The sequence below is a fragment of the Fukomys damarensis genome, unplaced genomic scaffold, assembly GCF_012274545.1.
Source record: "Fukomys damarensis isolate Sample0158 unplaced genomic scaffold, DMR_v1.0_HiC HiC_scaffold_15, whole genome shotgun sequence".
Taxonomy (NCBI): domain Eukaryota; kingdom Metazoa; phylum Chordata; class Mammalia; order Rodentia; family Bathyergidae; genus Fukomys; species Fukomys damarensis.
The window spans coordinates 19,056,847-19,076,479 of NW_022900927.1; the positions used below are offsets into that span (position 1 = coordinate 19,056,847).

Consider the following 19,633-nt stretch of genomic DNA (forward strand, 5'->3'; position numbering starts at 1 on the left):
GCGTAGCCACCGCCGCTGCCCCCACGGGAGCCGCCACCTCCGAAATTCCCCCCTCCCCCGCTGTAGCCGCCGCCGCCTCCGTAACCTCCGGAGCCTCCTGCAGCGCCACCGCTCAGGGTCACCTGGTTGCTCTCCACCGCTGAAGGAGAGGATAGCGCAGATGGTCAGAGGGACTCGACAGGAGAACCCAGCCTTACCCACCCTGGCACCTGCATCCTCCTACATCCTTGATCCTTGGTGGCACCAACATGCAGACATATCCTGGCAGTCAAAAGTCCTCCCACCTAAAAAGCACTCCTCCACATCTGAGTAACACATTCTCACCGTTTATTGAATATATATCCTAAAGACGTCTAGCTGCTGCTCATTAAGCATCAAAATTAAGATAAGCAGACCCGAAATCGTAACCACTTATTTCAACTAATTCTTCCACTCTGCAGTGATGTTTTGGTGTTCTCTGTACAGGATTGGAAGCTAAAATGCCACATGCCAGTCCCTGCTGGCCACCTGGTAACCTTCCTCAGCCCTGCCCTCCACCCAGCATCAGCCACTGCTGTCCCTGGACCCTGCTACTTACAGATGCTAACTTGGTTCTGCATCTCTCCCGACATCCTGCAAAACCAAAACACACACATCAGCCAGACCAATGGGACCTGAAGGCCTTGGCTGAAGACACCAGGAGCAGAGACGTCCGTGTGAAGAAACAGCTGTCCCCAAGCCTTGGGGACATATGTGTGCATAGGGCGGTGGTCAGGGGCCAGTGGGGCTAGCAGGAGTTTCAGCCTTGTCATGAAGCTTTTCACCATGGAGGCTGCCTCCCAGCTGCGATGGCTTGGCTTGGGCTATGGACACATGGCTCTTGGGGGCTGGATAATGGTCACAGTGACTTCTCTCCTTCCAACTCACACATCTTCTGCTTCTAAAGCAAATATCTCTGCCCACCCTAGATTACCAATCTTCCCAGAAAAATAGAGAAGATTGTCTTCTTTCCACACAATCCCACTGCTCTACGGCTGCATCCTCAGCTTTAGTTGGAGAAACACAGCTGCCACACCCACCTGCTCTCCTCACACTCCAGCAGCTTGCGGTAGGTAGCAATCTCCACGTCCAGGGACAGCTTGGCCCCCAGCATTGCCTGGTAGTCACGCAGCAGCCGGGCCAGGCTCTCCTTGGACTGCTGCAGGGCTTCATCCATGTCCTGCAGCTTCTGTTTTGCATCCTCGAGGGCCTGCTGTCCTCTCTCCTCTGCATCCGAAATAGCAGAGTGCATCTGTTCGATCTACACCAGAGGGAGTTGGAGAACCACATACATAGGTGCTGAGTTTGGGGGCCTGATCTGACAGGGCGTGGCAGGAAGCAGGCAGCATGTCTGGTCAGCCACCCTGAGTACTCATCCCACCTGCTTCTTGACGCTGCCAATCTCTGCCTGCAGCCTCTGGATGTTGCGGTTGAGCTCTGCAATCTCCATCTTGGTATTTTTCAGGTCGTCTCCCTGTCTCCCTGCTGAGATCTGGAGTTCCTGGTACTAAGGGTCAAAGGCACATTGTGGTCAGCACTGGTCACCCACTGTGAACTCCTCCAGGAAGGGATGTGTCTGAGCTGTTCTCCTCGAGGAAGTTCCAGAGTTAGTCCACATACATCTATACCAAACCTCTTTCACTTGAGCTGCGCACACACACACACACACACACACCCCTCTATACCAAGACTCCCTCATTCCTCACCACTCAGGCAGGCTCATATCCCAGCCAGCAAACAAACCTACTTCTTGATGTTCTTTTTATCTCATTGTTTTACACATAAGCCTGGTCTTTGTCCACACTGGGACCTCTCACTTTTTCCATGCTGCCACATTCCTTCCTATCCTTCCTATCTGCTAATACGCCTTGTCCTGGGTGCAGGACTGCCCCAGACACCCTCAGCCCACTCTGTGTTTGTGCACATTTCTCTGCCTCTCTCCCTCCTCCCCTACTCTCCTATTTCTATCTCTGTCCCACAAGGCATGGTAAAGGGAGAGTTGATTCAAGAGAATCAGCTTTCTGATGTTTCCACCATCTTCCTCCCCAGTCCAATACCAAAATCCACTCCATCCCAGAACATCTGTCTGCAGAATGGTGGTACAGACCAAGATTGGCCAGGCTTGGAATTGGTCATAAGTAATTCACAGAGCATATCTATCGCTCAGTGCCAGCTGTTCAGAATTTGGTGACTTGGCTGTCATGCTTATCTCTTCAACTATAGCCTTCATCATCCAAAAGGGCCCAGGTCAGTTTATAATAAAAAAAGAAAAAAATAACCAAATGCCCAAGGACTTAACTATGTATATGTATCGAATATGTGAAAGTGTAGTCTCATAATGGAATATGTTGCACTAAATGTTGTAGAATATTCAGCATCACAATAAGGTATTCATAAGTGGTAAGTAAAACAGAAAAGTGAAAAGTACAAAATTATATTTTGATGGATAAGATTATGAAACTTTTAAAAGCATTCTAGTGGATAAGAGCAAGGGTTTATAGATAGCCCAACCAAGTTTAATAAGGTTCTGATGCCACTTGCTTAATACAAGGTATAGGGAATCTCACACTCTATTATTTATAAAATGGGGATAACAAAATCCTTACCTGTTGGGATTGTTGTAAAGATTAAATGAAAAAATATATTAAGTATGTGTGTGATACCTGGCACCTTATGAGTTCTCCATAAATGTTAGCTACCAAGAAAAGGCAAAACCGGGGCTGATCTTTACCCATAATTTCTAAAGTTTCTATAACATGTTGTATTGTAGAATTCAAAGGATGATACCAATCCCTGGAAGTATCTGTTTATTTGGGGGTACAAGGCTGGGAGGCCTGGCTCACCTTGGTCTGGTACAACATCTCAGCCTCGTCCTTACTCCTCTGTACGATCAGCTCGTACTCAGCCTGCACCGCTTCGATGATGCTGTCCAGGTCCAGGGTACGGTTATTGTCCATGGACAGGATGACATTGGTGTCGCTGATGTGGGTCTGCATCTGGGACAGCTCCTGTGATACATGGAGCCCAGTGGATTCCTTTCACTCCTCTCCTAGAGTCCTCAGTTTCTCTGGGGAAGCCAGAAGCCTGGGCCAGGGGGAGTCTTGGGAGAAAGTCTCTAAACTGTGTGTAAGAGGGAATGGGAGAGTCCTAACTACCTCAGGTAAAGGTAATGGAGCCCAGACTTAGCCAACAGGGAGAAGGAAAGAGCCTCCCCATCATGTCTGTCCTGCACCCTCCATACTGGCCTTATTCTCACCTGGCTGCCATGAGCTGAGACCCCCAACAAGCATACTAGCTCCTCGAAACCACAAAAGCTCTGAAGCAACAGTAAGGACTCCAGCTGGGGGGCCACTCACTTGACTAGCTGGATGACTTAGCAAGTAATTGAATCTCACACTGACTCAGCATCCTCTGATGTAGAAAGGAGATACTCATCCCACAGGTAGAACTCCTACCACAGCATAGAGCATGTACCCCATCAGACACAGGTGACAGGAGGATCAGGGCAAGAGCATACTGTGCCCCTGCAGTCTGTCTTCACCCGCTCTAAGATCCACATTGTCATCTCCTGCAGAGTTCTCTAACATCAGCTCCCCACCAGAGTACATGTGCTGGAAGGTTTCCGGTTGGTTTTTCTGCGATTGTGTTAATTTTCCAGACAAACTGGATGCCATGAAACAGAGACAACTTCATCTCCTCCTGTCTTTGGATTCTCACTGACCCCATCTGCACTGCCCCACCCAGGAACTCAGAGAATTGGGGGTTGAGAGGATGGCTGACCCCAGATTCAGAGCCGGGGGGCTGGAAAGATGAGCCTCTAGAGGGAAGCGTTAGGTTCCAGGCCTCCCTCTTTCATCCATACCTCTTGTGAGAAAAGAAAGGGGTCTCTCATAAGAGCTGAACTCACCATTTGAAATAAATACTTCAGGAAATTGACCTCTCCAAGCAATGTGTCTACTTTAGATTCCAGATCCGTTTTGCTCACATAAGCAGCATCCACATCCTGAAGAGCAAGCAGAGATGGTTTGACACTGTCACCCAGGAATTTCCTGCCACACTAGCTTTCTGGCCTAGGCAAGTGACAAAGCCTCTCGATTTATTTCCTGGCCGAAAAATGCCAACACTCAAATCAAAGACCTGCAAACCTTGACTAATCTGGCCAGAAAGAGGCATGATACAGACCTCCATACCTCTGCCCGCCACATGCACACAGAGACCCTGGGTGCCTTCCCAGTCCCAAGGACACACAGAACTGACACTCAAAAGCATCAGTTACTTTAACGTCACTTTCAGAAGCCTGGAGAGATGTGAACAGGATGGTTCCTGGACATCATAGCGACATCCATTTCAGATTTCCTAAGATGGCCCCAGAAATCACTCTGCCCATGTCATTAAACATCCCACAGGGGTGTCTCACTCCGCCCCGTCTCTTGTGTCCACAGCCCTCCTTGCGACTTCCCTTTCCCTCACCTTCTTCAGAACCACAAAGTCGTTTTCTGCGCTGGTCCTCTTGTTGATTTCTTCCTCATACCTAGGGGAATCAGGGAGCACAGACATGCTGCAGGGCTGACCTTGGCTCCCTGAGTTGCCTGCTCACCTCCAAAAGCTCAGGTTTCCCCAAACTTTTGCTGTCCTGGACTCAGAGGGCCCTGCTCACAGCACTCACTGGCCCCTGCCAGGGCCTGGCACTCTCACTGCTGAGCTCTGGAGCCAGATCTTGGTTCCCCAAGCCAATAGAGCAGATGAGGACCCAACTTTAAAAAGCCAGAGACACACAGCCCCCAAAATGTCCATTTTTATTCTAATGTTTTACCTTTGTAAATATGTCAAACTCATTTTCTCCATTAAAAACATAAAGTAATTACCACCTTTACTAAATTATTTAAGAGAAAAATTTGCACCTACAATTCTACCACCCAGAACCTAAAGTGTGAGTTTGGTTTTCCTCTTCTGACACACACCTTGGCTCTCCCTGGCACAACACAATAAGTATATCAGGGAGGAGAAGACAGGGAAAAACAACTCTGCCACCTACACAATTGCTCAGGAACAGCTGATCTTGAGTTTGACAACCCTTGTAACCATTATTATTAATAATAGCTAGCATTTATTGAGTGTTGGTGTGTGTGGGCACTGTACAAATAATTTATTAAACATAATTTCATCTAAATCAGCCATGCTCAAAGTGTTGTCCCCAATCCACCAGCATCAGCACCACTTGGTAACATGTTAAAAATGCAAATGCTCTGGCCCCATCCCAGACCTACTAAAGCAGAAACTCTAGGAGTGGAGCTCAGCGATCTGATTTCAGCAAGCTGATGCACGCCAAGGTTTGAGAACCATAGACCTATCTGTCACAATAATCCAACAAGAAAGTTATTATCCCCACTTTAATGTGAGAACCGAAGACATAAAAGAACTCATCAACAGCTAATAAGTGGCACAGCCTATTTAGCTCTGACATCCAGAAAAGCTCCCCTGCCCCTTCCCACTCAGTACAACTGACAGCTCAGCTCCCACCCTGCCAGGGCTGCCATGTATACAATGGTGCCCCCTGCACTGTCCAGTGCACAGCCCACATAACTGCACCTAATGACCCCAGCCCCACCTCTTACAATGAACACTGTCTTGCCCCTTATGAACCCATTTCCTGCTGTGCTGCTTCCCAACCCCTTTACCCTACCAGGGGCCTCACTTGCTCTTGTAGTCCTCCACAGTATCCTGCATGCTCCTGATCTCTGAGTTTTTGCGCATCTGCTCATTATTAAGAAAATCCACCTTCTTCTGCAGCCCGCTGATGTAGCTCTCAAAGAAGCTTTCCAGGTTGCTGTTCTGTGTTGTGGTGTCCACCTGCTGCAGCAGCTCCCATTTTGTTTGTAGCACCTGGTTCTGCTGCTCCAGGAATCGCACCTAAGAGCAAGGACCCCAGGCCACCTCCAGAGTGTGGGTCAGAGCAACTCCCCCACAAGAAAAGGAATCAGCAGCCCTGTTGCAGACCCAGACCCCAAAGAATCAGGATGAGCCCTCTAGGGATCAGAGAGCTTCTCCTTCCCTGGGACCAGAACAACAGAAAGCTATGTGGTTTTCGATGGTGACCAATGGCTACAGGTCAACTTGCCTAAAGTTAACACTGAGCTCACTTTGGTTTTGAAGATACATCACCTCCAATGAGAGCTATGATTCATTCAGCTCCAAATATTTGCATCATAGAATCATCACCTCTGCGGTCCTTTTACCTATGCTAACTGAAGGAAATGGTGTTTCTGAACCAGGAAAACAATAAAAAGCCGAAGTTCCTTTCTCTTTGTGGTTGTTATGCATTAACTGACTGAGGACAGGAGGAAATAAGGAGAGAGGAGCTGTAATTGGGTTTGGAATATTAAAACTAACTCCCAAGCAAGCTTCCCTGCATGCACCCTATAGCCTGACTGCCAGTGTGTTTCAGGAAAGTAACCTATAATGTGTATATAGTGTATATATAGTGTGTATATTGTCCAGACAGGGTTATTTTAATGATCTCTCTGTTTTTAATTGTGTAATATATTCAAGTAAATTTGGGGGTGGGTCAGCAGGTATTTGGGAAACACTCAAGTTGCTCTTTCCTTAATAGCTCAGGAAATGGAGAGTGAGTACCACCCTGAATTTGCACTGCCTCTTTCCCAAAAACTGGATACAAAGGTGAGATACAGGGGCCAGAGAGGTGGCTGGCTGTGCAGACCAAGTACATGGCCTTGGTACTTTACATAATAACAACCAGCTTTTACTTTACCTCTGCCAGCTGCTCACAAATGGAAAAATAGAGCCTCTTCTCACCTGTGCTGAGAGAGATGGTAGTTCTGCCTCCTTCTCAGGTACTGGTGTGTGTCTATACACACATTCACACATACATACACATACACACTCACCCCTCACACTTACACATCCCTCCAAAATCTAGCTCCCTCCTCCAGGGGCTGTGCAAAGAAGCAAACCCACTGCTTTGTGCCATCAGAGCAGAGCCCTGCAGACATGCCTTACAGTGTGGCACTAAGGAGAGCACCCAGAACCCCAGCCCCTGTGCCTACCCATCCAAAGGTCAGCCCTTGGTAACCCCCTTTGGATCATGGCTCTAAGCTGGACAGTGTTCGTGGAGAGCATTATTTCCCCATGACTTGTTCTGCAGGAGAGCTTTATTTCCCATGGCTCATTTTTGCTGCCTTTAGCAAAGCCACAGTTTGGGCAGTCAGCAACCTCTCACAAGCTTGTCAACACAGCCTGTAACACACCTGGGAGGAGCTCCTGCCATTGTCTATTTGTCCTGTGTGGTGGCACGCCCAGAAAAATTTATTCAGTACTCATTCAGAGGCCTGTGATTAGTGGAAGTAGCACTGTGGGGACCAAAGAAAGAATCTGGGGACAGCATCTGTGTGGTGGAGGCCAGATCATAGGGGACCTTGTAGGAGCCTGGCTTTAATGCCAAATGACACAAGAAGCCAGAGGAGGATTTAAAGGGGGAGCTATGGGCTCTGCTCTACCACTAGGAAAAGGCTGTAAGTGGGTAAGGGGAAATACAGAAGACCAGTTCAGACACCAGGGTCAGAATCCCTGTAACTTTTCTTTCCAGGACAGAGCCCTCTTGGTTGATGAATCTCTCCTCTTGGTCACCACAGACCCTGCCCTTAGAGAAGGTCAGGAAGCTGAAGTCTCTTGTACCTTGGCCTCTACCTGTAGCCCTACGCTGTAAAAGTGGACAGATGCTCTGAGAATGACAGGAACCATAATCCAATGAGAGTCTCAGATCAGTACCGAAACCTGTGGTCACCTCACTGACCTCAATCACTTTCTCCCTGCTCCTCCATGCCCCAGCCTTGACCTCTTGGTGGTATCTCCTTCACCTTTACCTGTACCTTCACCTTCTTTCTTATTCTGGTCAAACCCTCTCAGTCTGTGCCTGTGCCTGAAATGTTATATTGAGCCGAATTTCCAATCCAGGGTGACCAGAAGTAGCCAGAAGCACTATGCTTTGCTGAACTCCTTTTTGGTTCCCTCTGGGCTCCAATACTTTCCTCTATACCCCTCCTCCTCTTGCTTGCATACTCTGTCCTGTACCCAGTATTTTTTGCTGATACCAGGCAGCGGCCACTGTGCCTCCATCTCTGAGTGAAAGGCAGGCATAGAAGAAGGTCTTTACCATAGCTGTTCTGCCAGCCTCTGCCTGGACATTTGGACCTGAACCAAAGCTAAGGTTTAGCCAGGAAATAGGGAGAAGAACCTCCACAGCTCCATTTATCCTTTTCTTGGCCCTGGAAAAGCTACAAGGAACTCAAAATGGTGCGTCATATGTTACTGACTTTAGCTCCCAGCAATACCCCAGTCTCCTAGGCCTTGCATGGCTTTCCAGGCTGCTTTCCTGCCTGCCTCCAGAGCTTCATCTCTACTTCTCCCTTCTTCCTTCTATTATGCCATTTTCCCCAGGAATATTAATCTTCTGAAATTCCCAAAAGATGTTTCACTTTCATATCTCCTGGTCCTTCTTCCAGGAAGTGCTCTCTTCCCTGCAAAGCTGTCTGACTCCTCTCCTACCTTCAAGCCTCAGGTCAGAAACAGAACCTCAGAGAAGCTCTCTCAGAATCCAGCAGGCAGACCTTATAGTGCCCTCCTTTGAACTTCTCTGGCCCACTGAGTCCTACCCTTATTAACACACTTCACACACACTTTTGTGTTGATTCACTTGCTTTTAAATGTGGGACTCCTTATATCCTGTCACCCTTATAGTGCCTAGCACATAATAGATGGCGTATAATAAATGCTAAGTAAGTATTTGTGGACTGAATAGGTAGATAGATGAGTAGGTGAATTTATGGGTGTATAGGTGAATGGATGGATGGAGGTCGGTTGTGTGTTTATGTACAAATGGATGTGTGCAATTGTGTAGGTAGAAAGATGGATGGATGGGTTAATGGGTAGATGGATAAATGCATTGTGTGGGTAGGTGGATAATGAATGGATTATGTGGACAAGTGGATGGATGGATGGATATGTGTGGATGGGTGGACAGCTCGAGGGAGGAATGGATGATGGGTGTATGGATGGATGGATGGGCAGACACATGTTGATGGGAGTGTATGGATGGGGTGTGTGTGTGTGTGTATGTGTGTGTGTAAGGCGGAAGAGAAGGATGTGTAGGTAAATGGATAGGTGGATGGGTATGTGGCTGAGTAGATCAATGAACAGATGCATGGGTAGATGAAAATTGAATACTGATGAATGAGAATTAGCTTACTGCACAGTGTATCTGCTGAGTATTTTCACACCCTTTATCTGCTTTCCTGCAAAAAGAGAAAGATAGAAAGAAAATTCCCCCAAGTAGCCTAAAAATCTTCCTAAGGTCTCAGGGCATACATATTTGGAAGTGACTGTCATCATCAAACTGAAATAACACAATGGGGTGAGAAGTTTTGTGATCAATGACTCTGTCTGCCCTTAAAGTACTCACCTTATCAATGAAGGAGGCAAACTTGTTGTTAAGAACCTTAATCTGTTCCCGCTCCTGGATCTTGATCCTCTGAATTTCTGGGTCCACCTCCAGGTGAAGTGGCTCTAGGAGGCTCTGGTTAATGGTTACCTCACGGATGCCCCCCGGAGGATATGAAGGACCAAAGCCCCCAGGCCCAAAATTGCTAGCCCCAAATCCTGCACCCCCTAAACCACCTCCTCTAAAGCCAGCACCTGCAAAGGCACCACCGCCAAGGCCACCACCGCCAAAGCTTCTGCCCCCTCCAAATCCTCCTCCTGCTCCCCTACCCTGTTGGAAACCGCTAGCCCTTCTCCCTCCCAGGGCCATGGAGATGCTTTTACTGCCACCTAGGTTGAAGAGGCTCCTAGAGCCAAACCCTCTTCCATGGCCCCCACATCCACCAGCACCATACCTCCCCCAGGCCTGACTCACAGACCCCACAGCCCGATTCCTACCACCAAAGCCTGAGGAAGACCTGTTGCTATAGGCCCGCCTGCTCCTCGAGCTGAATGCAGATTGAGAACTAAATTGGCGGCTCATGGTTGCTGGAGCAACCAGGGGCACAGACAGAGCAAGACCACAGCTGGAAGAAGGCAGAGATCAGGGAGGGAAGGAGCTATGACTCTCAGGAGAGACCTGGTTCAGTCCCTATATATACACATCAACTGGGCTGGGCCCCTTCAGAACCCTGGGAGGGGAGTATTAATGTTTAGCTGTCAGCCAGTGACATCTGTTTAAACCCTCACACCTATGTGTTGCAGAAGTTACATCGCAGACAAACTTCCCCAACTTGATCATTTATCACTTATCTCTTGCCACTGAGAGATCAGAGTACAATAATCTCTCAGGATCTAGTTACTGTAAACTCCTATACAGTTTGTCCCCAAATTATTAGTTGATGTCTTCCTAAGAGACTCCACTATTTAATTGTTTGTTTGGGGTGTGCCTTAGAGATCTAGTGCACAGCTAGGGGGTTTCTACTTCTGTTTTGTCATTTCCAATCTGTTATAGACAATGTTTTTGTAAAATAAAATGAATTACCCTTTAAAGAAGATTTAAGGACCAAAGACATACAAAACACGTAATTTTTCTTTTATTTTTAGATTCAGCAACCATAAATGGTTCTATTGTTGGAAATAACAATAAATTCCTAAATGGTCACTCTTCAATTCTGTACTTAATAGGAACCAATAATAAAGTACCCATGGACCAGCAATAGCTTATTCTCACATTCTGAGAACCACTGTCCCAGACAACAGGCCTCAGGCAGAGCTCATTTTGTGTTTATTGGTGTCAGCCAACAGAAATGTATGTTTGTTTTCTTTGCTTTTTGACCAGAATGTAATAATAATCTTGTTAAATTTGAAAGGAGAAAATACCTATCCTCAGGATAAATGGCTAAGTGAAGGTTTGCCCACTTGGATAAAACAGAATTGGAAAACAGTTACATAAATGTTAAATGAAAGGATCAGATGGGCCGGGAATTTAGCTCAGTGGTTCTGCTGCCTGCTTCACAAGCAGTAGGTCCCAAGTTCGATTCCTAGTACCACCAAAAAAAAAAAAAGAAAGGATCAGAATACACAATAGGGTGTGTGTTGTGAACTTACAAAAATTAACAGTGTGGATAAGACAGGCTCAAAAAGTAGCATAAAAAGTGGGTAGATCTGTTATAGATTGTCAGAGATTTTTTTTCCCAGAATTTAAAATGTCCTTTCCCCCACCCTGCATTTATGCAGTAAATAAATAATTTTTTCCTCATTGAGTTTATTGGTACCTTTTAGGTATACAGTACAGTTGCATTCATTATCGGGATCTTGTACCTTTACATGACAGGTCTTGGTTCTCATTTTTCCCCTTGTCCCTGCCCTCCCTTCACCCCTCCTCCCTCCCCCTTTACAAATACTTCATTTCCATTTTTTCATTTTTGCATATTTTTTCTTTTCCCTTATTAGCTTTCCCCTACCCTTCCCACTTTCCCTACACCTTTAGCCCCTTTCTTCCTATTTCACATTGTCCACTATATCATTAGGATCTTATGTACTATTAGAGTTTATTCACACCAGAGAAACTATTTGGTATTTACACATGTGTGACTTATTTATTTCACTTATGCATATATCCTCAATATGTATCCATTTTCCTACGAATGAATCTAATTTCTCATTCTTTATGGCTGAGTAATATTCCATTATATAGAAAAACCACATCTTCTTTATCCGGTTTCTAACTGTTGGGCAATTGGGCTATTTCCAAGTTTTAGCTATTACAAACTGCACCACTATAAACATAGGTGCTAATATATCTCTGTGATATGATTCTTTCAATTCTTTTGGAAAGATACCCAGCAGAGGGGTGGCTGGGTCAAATGGAACCTCTACTCCAAGCTCTTTGAGGTATCTCCATATTGATTTCCACAGTGGTTGCACCAGTCTGCACTCCCACCAACAATGGAGAAGGGTTCCTTTCTCCCCACAACCCAGCCAACATTTGTTGTTTGATTTCTCGATAGCAGCCATTCTTTGTGGGGTGAGGTGGATTTTTACAGAAGCTGAGGCAGAAATCATAGGTGCCTCCAAAAGTTGGGGCAGAAATGCCAACTGAGGTGAGAAAGAGTGAGTGGTAGGAAGAAGAGAGGCGGCAGAGCAGCAGGGAGGAGAAGCAGCCTACAGCTGGGAGAGGCTCTGAGGGCAGCTTCAAGTTCCATACCTCCTCATCACCGTCCTCTGTCCTCTGCTTACTGGGTCATCTTTAGGAGATACTGTGGGCTAGAAGAGAGAATGAGTGCGGAATGCACAGACAGAGGAGCTGGTTTCAGCTCCCAGCCCTGTTCCTCTGAGGCTGTGCAATCTCAGGCAAGCACCTACCCTACAACCTCAGCTACTAAAGGAATTGTGGTGTCTGTTTCTCAAAAAGTCAAGGCCATGAAGTATAAAACTAATAGGATGTACATAATACCTTCAGCAAGTGTAAATGTAGCTGCTCACAGATCCTGATGGGGTAACAACTATCCAACTTGCCTAGGATTCTCGATGCTGTGACAACAGTCCTGGGCAAGTCAGAAGAGTTGGTCACCCTAGCCCTGGGCACCTTTGGGTGACTGACCCCTGCTCCTAACCCTAATACCTTTGAGGCTGCTTGGTAAATGAATGAAGCTGGGGATGTGATAAGAAGAAAACCAGTGGAGCCAGAGGAAAGAAAGGGCAGTGGAGCTCGGGATGGGTTAGTGTGGGAAAGCTCCCTGAAGGTGAGAATCCTAAGTCAGGTAGGGACAGAAGAGGCAGAGAGAACAAAGCCAAAGAAGAGGCAGAGATCAGCAGGGAAGTCAATGCAGAGTCAAACAGAGAAGGGTCATAGGTCCTAGATAGGAGGCAAGCGTGGTCTGGTAAAAAAATCCTTGGGTGGAGCACTTTAAAGCCTATCTTTCCCCAAAACTTAGGCATTTAAATCCTTGGGCCTCAGTTTCCTGGCCTGTAAAACAAAGATAATAATAATAATGCCAGCTCTACGAGTGACTCTAATAAGCAGTAAGCGCTCCAAATGGATGAGCACTTCGTTCACTCCAAGGAGCAATCCGAGTGGGGAGCACCTTCCCTGAGGACCAGGGAGTCTAGACCTATGAGTCCTCCTCCCTATGGGCTCCAGTGCTTCCCAGGACCCCTCACTTGCAACCCCAATCATGAAAAATAGGCATCATTAACCCAAATTGCGTCCATCTCTCCTGTCAGCTAAGGAATTAGAATCTCCTAGATTTGGGGACCAAACACCACAGCTCAAGCGCCCCTTTTCACTCTCACAGGTGCCTACCAAGTGCTAGGCAGAGTGAGCCACAATAGGGACTGCCTCACTCAGTTAAAGTGAAGGCCAGCACACAGATGCCATGGGGAGAACAAGAGCTTGGACCCCACCTCAAGCCGTCCTGGACTCGAATGCCAGCTGTGCCATTTGCTAGTTTTTTGACCAAGGTAATGACTGAGCTTTTCGAACTCTGCTTGTCTGATGCTTAAAGCACCTTAAGGCACAATAAATATTAAAATGACTTCTGGTCTCAACAGCAATGGTTACAGCATTGAGACTTGTGAGTGCTATGAGTTTTTAGAGAGAAGCACCTAAACAAGGTATGGCAGGAACAAGAGCCTAGCCCGGGCTGCCTTGAAAAATGTGCGGCAGTTGAGTGGGAGGGTACTCTGCAATCTCATGAGTACTTTCAGTGGGCAGTGGACGGTCTCATTCCATCTAAATACCAGCATCTAAGGAAGGTGTTCTTATTACTATCCTACATTTGCAGATGGAGGATGCAGGAAATGGGGACTGGCGAAGTACCAGGGGAATTCTTTGTGTGCGTGCCTAGAGCGGGAAATGGACACAGTGAGGAGGCGGAGGGGGCAGCCGTAAAGAGGAGGCCGACCTCCTCGAGGGAGGGAGGGAAAAGTAGCAGAGCGGAGCTTGTGGGTCACAGCAGGTACCAGCAAAGCCCTGGAGAGGAATCTGCTCAGCACTCATCCAGGTTGTGTTCGCCCTCATGCTACATATGAGTGTGTATTACATCAGGATGAAATAAAAAAGAGAAGCCCCAGATAGCAAAATCTGGAAAACCTACGTGGCTCTTGGCTGTGACCAGCTGCTAGCATCCAATCCAATACCCCCCGTCTGTCTCCTGTAGGCTCAATGGCCCTTGGTGGGCTGTTGTCACCCTCAGGAAAGGAAAGGTGGAGCAGAGGGTTGCCAGCAAACACCACTAACCAAGCCTTTGGTGGAGGGTGACAGCTATTTCCCATTCCCTTGGAAAAAGAAAAAAAATTACTTAAAGGTAAGCTTGAGAGGTTTTACTTGTCCCAAGGAAGCTATTTAACTTCAGGTCACCAGCAGAAGATGAATAAATTTATCAGGAAGAATAACTACCCCAGAGGGAACCAACCCCTCCACTGCTAGGCCAGCACAGAGCAGTGGTTTCAAAATTGCTACACATCGCAGTCACCTGGGCAGTTTCAAAACCACAAGTCCCCGGGTCCCCCTACATGCTGGGATTCAACAGGGGTACAGTGTGGTCTGGTCCTTAGAGATTTTTCAAAGGTGCTTAGGTGGTTTTAATAGGTAGATAAGTTTGGGGACAACTGGCCTGGAGAAAACAAAAGGACAAATAAAGTGCTCTCTTGAGATTCTATTCAAAGACCAAGATAATAGCAAAGGTCATCAAAAAACTAGTTAAACCTCTCCGTGAGTACATTCTGTGAGCTGTGGGTGGCTCTGTTAAATCTAAATACCATCATAAGGAAGATATTTTTTATTGTTACCCTCACTTTGTAGATGGAGAAAGTGAAATTTGGAGATAGTAACTTGTCTAAGCACACACGGAGGAAAGTTGTGAGATAGAGCTTAGAACCCAGGGCTCCCTCCTCTAGAACCCACTTGCATTACCAAGAAGATGGGGTCCTCAGAGCAGGATATGCCCCTTCCTCCCCTCCCCTCTCTCCCTGCCTGTACCAAGGAGTGCTCTCCTTTAAAGGTAATGAGCAGTCATCTGAAGGCTCTAGTGTGCCCCCCACTAGAAGATACTGAAATCGGAGTTCTGGGCCAGGGGGTTGAGGGGTGAGGCCTCAAGCCTTTATCAGCTGCCTGGATCACAGGGTTCTAGAGGAGCTGCCGGTGTGACCAGCAGAGGCAGCTCCCACAGATTTGTTCCTCACCTCACCCTGCAGCTCCCAGGGTCTGGAGGTGGCTATCTCAGAGGTGTATAGGGTAGGCACAGAGAAAGGGAGGGGGAAGAATCTCACTCGCTGGCCCCCACCCAGGAGGGAGAAAGAGCTGCAGTCCTGGTATAGATATTGGGTCTTTTTCTTGCCCTGCAGTGGGAGCTTTGGGGCCTATAGTAAGCAAAATAGAGGCACTAATATAACACAAATGGGAACAGCAGTCTTCTGGACTACACAGAATCTCCTAGCTGGCTTTCCATGCTCTCAGGGTACTCTTCTCCCTCTGTGAACTTCAGAGCCAGACATGTAAAGAGCATCAGCCCAGTACCTTTATTTTACATGGAAGAAATAGGTACAGATAGAGAGACTCTGTTGAAGTCACAGAAAAGGTTGGTGGTACAGCTAGAACTGGAGCATGGTGTCAGGACAAATTTTATTTATTGCCCTTTGCCGTGCACCGTCTCCTAATTAATTTGGCTCCATCCGCTAAAAGAACGTCCACCAGCCTTAAATAAGTACAAAAGGGAAAGTTTATTGAAGGATATGCGCATACAGAAAACAAAAGTAAGAATGGAGAGGACAAAGAAAGAGGAGAGTCCTCTAACAGCAAGAGGGACTCTATCCGGGAAATTACCCTTAGGCTCTCTGGCAACAACACCGGAATGTTGGAGGAATTAGGTCCATCACTCACAACACAGCACGGGTCTCTTCAGCAATCCCTTCGGCTACAGGTCTCAATCCCGGGCGTAAGACAGCAGCAGCAGTCTGGGCTGGGTGGGCTGTTTATATAGCTCTCTAGACAAAGGCAGTAAAACTGCCTGTACTTTTGGCGCAAAAAAGGTGAATGTTCTTGCAGTAACGTCCCAACCGGGCCCTGGCCAGGGGTCCGGGAGGGGTGGAATGCATCACATTCCTTATCTTGATGTTAAGAACATCTGGTCCTTATAACAAAATCCTCCCTGTTTTTTCCCAGGGAACTGGCCAGGTATCCAGGGAAAGAAGAGGTGAACTAGTGATTACGCGCCTTAGAGAGCCGAAAGCCTTAACCCAAGCCTTTCCAACTTAAAGTTTTAACTTTTCCTTACACATGGGTGCCCTCCCTTTCACCCGAAGAGTATGGAGAAAAAAGTCCCAGGAAGCCTCTGCATTTGAAGCCTGGGAGAGAGGGACAGATGTGAGCTCCTCCTCCAGTCCCTACAAAGCCATGCATGAAGGGGTGGAAAGGTAATGGTAGGGAGTCCTCCTGATTTCTGGATTATGGTGGATGTTGGGGGCACCAACTAAGCCTCAAGCTCCTCCTCAGGCCCCCAAACCAATCAGAACCTCACCTTTGATGGCCCTTTGATTGGAACTCCAGGACCAGCCTGGAAGCTGAGGCTCAGGCAGTCTCCTTCCTTATAAAATGAATAGGTTAAAAAAAAAAAAATAGGTGCTTTTTGGCCTGGACATTGTCCAGAGGCCCTCACAACATCTCTGCAAATTCCCATGGTAAAGTCCAGGAACAGTACTGTTCCAAACATATTAAGTCTCTTCATTCAACATTCTGGGAGCTGTGCCTATTCATACATCCTTTCACAAAGGTGATAACTGTCTCTTGTCCCTCAGGCACCTGGAGCAGCTCGGGAGGTGTTGACCCAAAGGAAAATAAAACTTGGGTTAAATTCAAAGAAAAACAATGAGGTCCCAGTGGAGGAATGGGGCTAAGTGGAGGACACTTTTGTATGATGGATTAAGAAGGAGAGCAGACAGACTCAAAGTTGCAGGCTAGTTGGTAGTAGCATGAGGACCAGAATCCCACAGCCCTGGGCAGGGAAATGAGACCTGTAGTAAATTTCCAGCTCATATCTCACCTTGCCCACAGTGGGAGAGAGCAGAATGGCATACAAGCATGAGGAACTAATAATTTATTATTACCTCATCCCATAAAGAAGAGGCATGTTACTAAACATTGGCTATAAATGTAAACAAACATAAAAGACCCCCTTTTGAGCTCTTGCAACATGTCAGGAGTTAACAGATGGCATCATTTGATCTGCACAACTGCATTAACTTGGGGGAAGGGATTCTGAGGTGGCCCAGCAGCCTGCCAAGTAGCCTGCCTGCTCATGGTCATACAGCTTGGAGCACTGGGTCAGCATCATACCTGGGCAGCATGAGTCCAAGCCTGGGAGCTTGTCACTGTGCTATTTTATTCTCCACCATGTGGGAGAATGTAGGGAGGTTTTGGGGATTGGACTGCTGCTGGTGTTGGAACCTGGCTCCACCCTGACCAGCTGTATGACTGCCCATGGGTTCGTTGATCTTTGTTCTTCTGTTCCCTCCTTGTGAAGTGCAGGTAGTAGCACTGCTGACCTCACAGTTCATTCTTGAGGAATTCTTACACAGTGCCAGGCAAATAACGAGAGAGCATCCATTTTAGCAATTACTGCATTACTACATAAGCACATTTCTTTGTTTGTTTTTATTTTTTGAACTCACTGTGTAGTTCAGGCTGGCCTTGAACTTACTATGTAGCCCAAGCTGGCCTCACAAAGTACATTTCTATCGACCAAACTGTGTTTTCCATCCAGCTTCATGTAACAAATTACAGAGTCATTGTGACAGGAAAACACAGCCCAGGACTTATTGTAGAGTTAGTAAAAGATGTCAAAAAGGTTTTCCTTAATCATCTATTTTAAGGGAATGTAGTGATATCCTCATAAATTCAAAACAAATCAAAAGATTCTTTGCATCATTACATGAAAGTCCCCTTTCCCCAAGCTGCATGCACTGCCTAGAATGGGTATGTGGCCCCACTGGCCCTTATTTTCTTCTTCCTTCTCCTTATTTCCAGAATTTGTTTATCTTATAAGTGGTGGCACATGCCTGTAATCTTAACACTCCCGGAAGGAGAGGCAGGAGGAATACAAACTCAAGTCCAGCCTGGATAACTGGTGACTTAGTGAGTCTCAGTCTCCAAATAAAAGGGGCAGTGGGGACTGGGGACTGGAAATGTAGCTCAGTGTGAAGGCCCTGGGTTCAATCCCTAGTAGAGACAATTTTTAAAAATTGTTTATTTACAAACTTTAAAAGTTTGTGCTCTTAGACCAACATCTCCCCATTTCTCCCACCCCCTAGCTCCTTGGCAATCACCTTTCTCTTGGTATTTATGGATTGAACTTTTTTTCAATTCCACATAGAAGTGAAATCAGACAGATTTTTTTCATTCTGAGTCTGGTCCATTTTACTTAATGTAATGCACTCTAGGTCCATCCATGTTGTCCAAAGAGCAGGGTTTCCTTTTTTGGTGTGGATGATTAATATCCCAATGTACATATCCCATTATCTTTTCCCACTTCTTTGCAATGGACAGGCAGGTTGAATCTGTATCTTAGCCATTATGGATAAGACTGCAATGAATTCAAGAAACTGATTTTTTACTTCCTTTGAATGCATACCCAGAAATAAGACTGCTGGGTCACACAGTGTTTTGGGTTTTATTTTTTAAAGGATTCCCATACTGTTTTCCATGATGGCTGTCCCATACCTGTTTACATTGCCAACAGTATTCGTGAAGCTCAGCACCAGAGAACCATTGGAGAAATGCAAATGAAAACCACAGTAAGATAGCACCTCACCCCAGTTAGGATGGTTGCTATCAAAAACATAAGAGATATGTGTTGGCAAAAGTGTGGAGAACAGGAAGCATTTGCACCATGGGTTTGCCTTTGAAGGGTGATGGGATGGCCCCTTTGAGATCCAATTGCAGTGACAGTCCCCACACTCCACTCTCTGCGTATTAGACTATTGCAGGGAAGGAAGCTTTTCACTCCAGAGTTGGAACAGTCCCTGCTGAAGCCATAGACATTGTTATGTTTTTCTAGCCCAGTGAGCATTTGGCTATCTCTTGGCTGTTTGTTTACTCAGCTAGGAGTTTCTGTGATCACCACAAGGCGTGTCCTCTTTGTTTATCTAACATCTTTGTCAGTCTTTTAGGCTAGTGAAGACAAGACTTTATAAGGAAGGATTTACGCTTTGTACTTTCGCCTACTGCTTCTTCTACCTGCATGCTCCTAATTTGCCAGGGCCTCCCAATCCCTGCACCAAACCTGCGTTCTGTCACAGACCCACGCCACATAAGAAAATTTCAGCCCATCATAGCCCGCATCTGTTGTGGCGGATCCTGAAGTCACAATGGAGCAGAAAACTCCTAACACCTGGTGATGTTGCCGCATCATAATGCTTTAGCTCGATCCATTATTCCTGTGTTAGAGGTGACGCTGATATAAGCAAACCTACTGTGCTGCCCCTTACACAAAATATAGCACAATTATGTACAATGCAGAACACCTGACAACAAAAAACTTTGCCACTGGCATATATATATATATATATATTACACTTTTTATATTATATATATGTTTATATTATATATATTACACTTTTAATA

The 19,633-nt window shown here is 46.5% G+C and overlaps 1 protein-coding gene across 1 annotated transcript in view; it reads right to left on the minus strand.

Moving 5' to 3' along the window:
• The window catches only part of Krt77 (keratin 77), a 14,279-nt gene extending 4,225 nt beyond the window's left edge, over positions 1–10,054 (minus strand). Inside the window, exons 1-9 of the mRNA XM_010609401.1 lie at positions 9,494–10,054; positions 5,714–5,928; positions 4,489–4,549; positions 3,926–4,021; positions 2,862–3,026; positions 1,400–1,525; positions 1,059–1,279; positions 578–612; positions 3–139 (exon numbers count right to left, since the gene is read on the minus strand). Coding sequence (XP_010607703.1) covers positions 3–139; positions 578–612; positions 1,059–1,279; positions 1,400–1,525; positions 2,862–3,026; positions 3,926–4,021; positions 4,489–4,549; positions 5,714–5,928; positions 9,494–10,054 — 1,617 coding nt within the window. The remainder of the gene's footprint in view (positions 1–2; positions 140–577; positions 613–1,058; positions 1,280–1,399; positions 1,526–2,861; positions 3,027–3,925; positions 4,022–4,488; positions 4,550–5,713; positions 5,929–9,493) is intronic.
• Between the last annotated feature and the right edge of the window lie 9,579 nt (positions 10,055–19,633).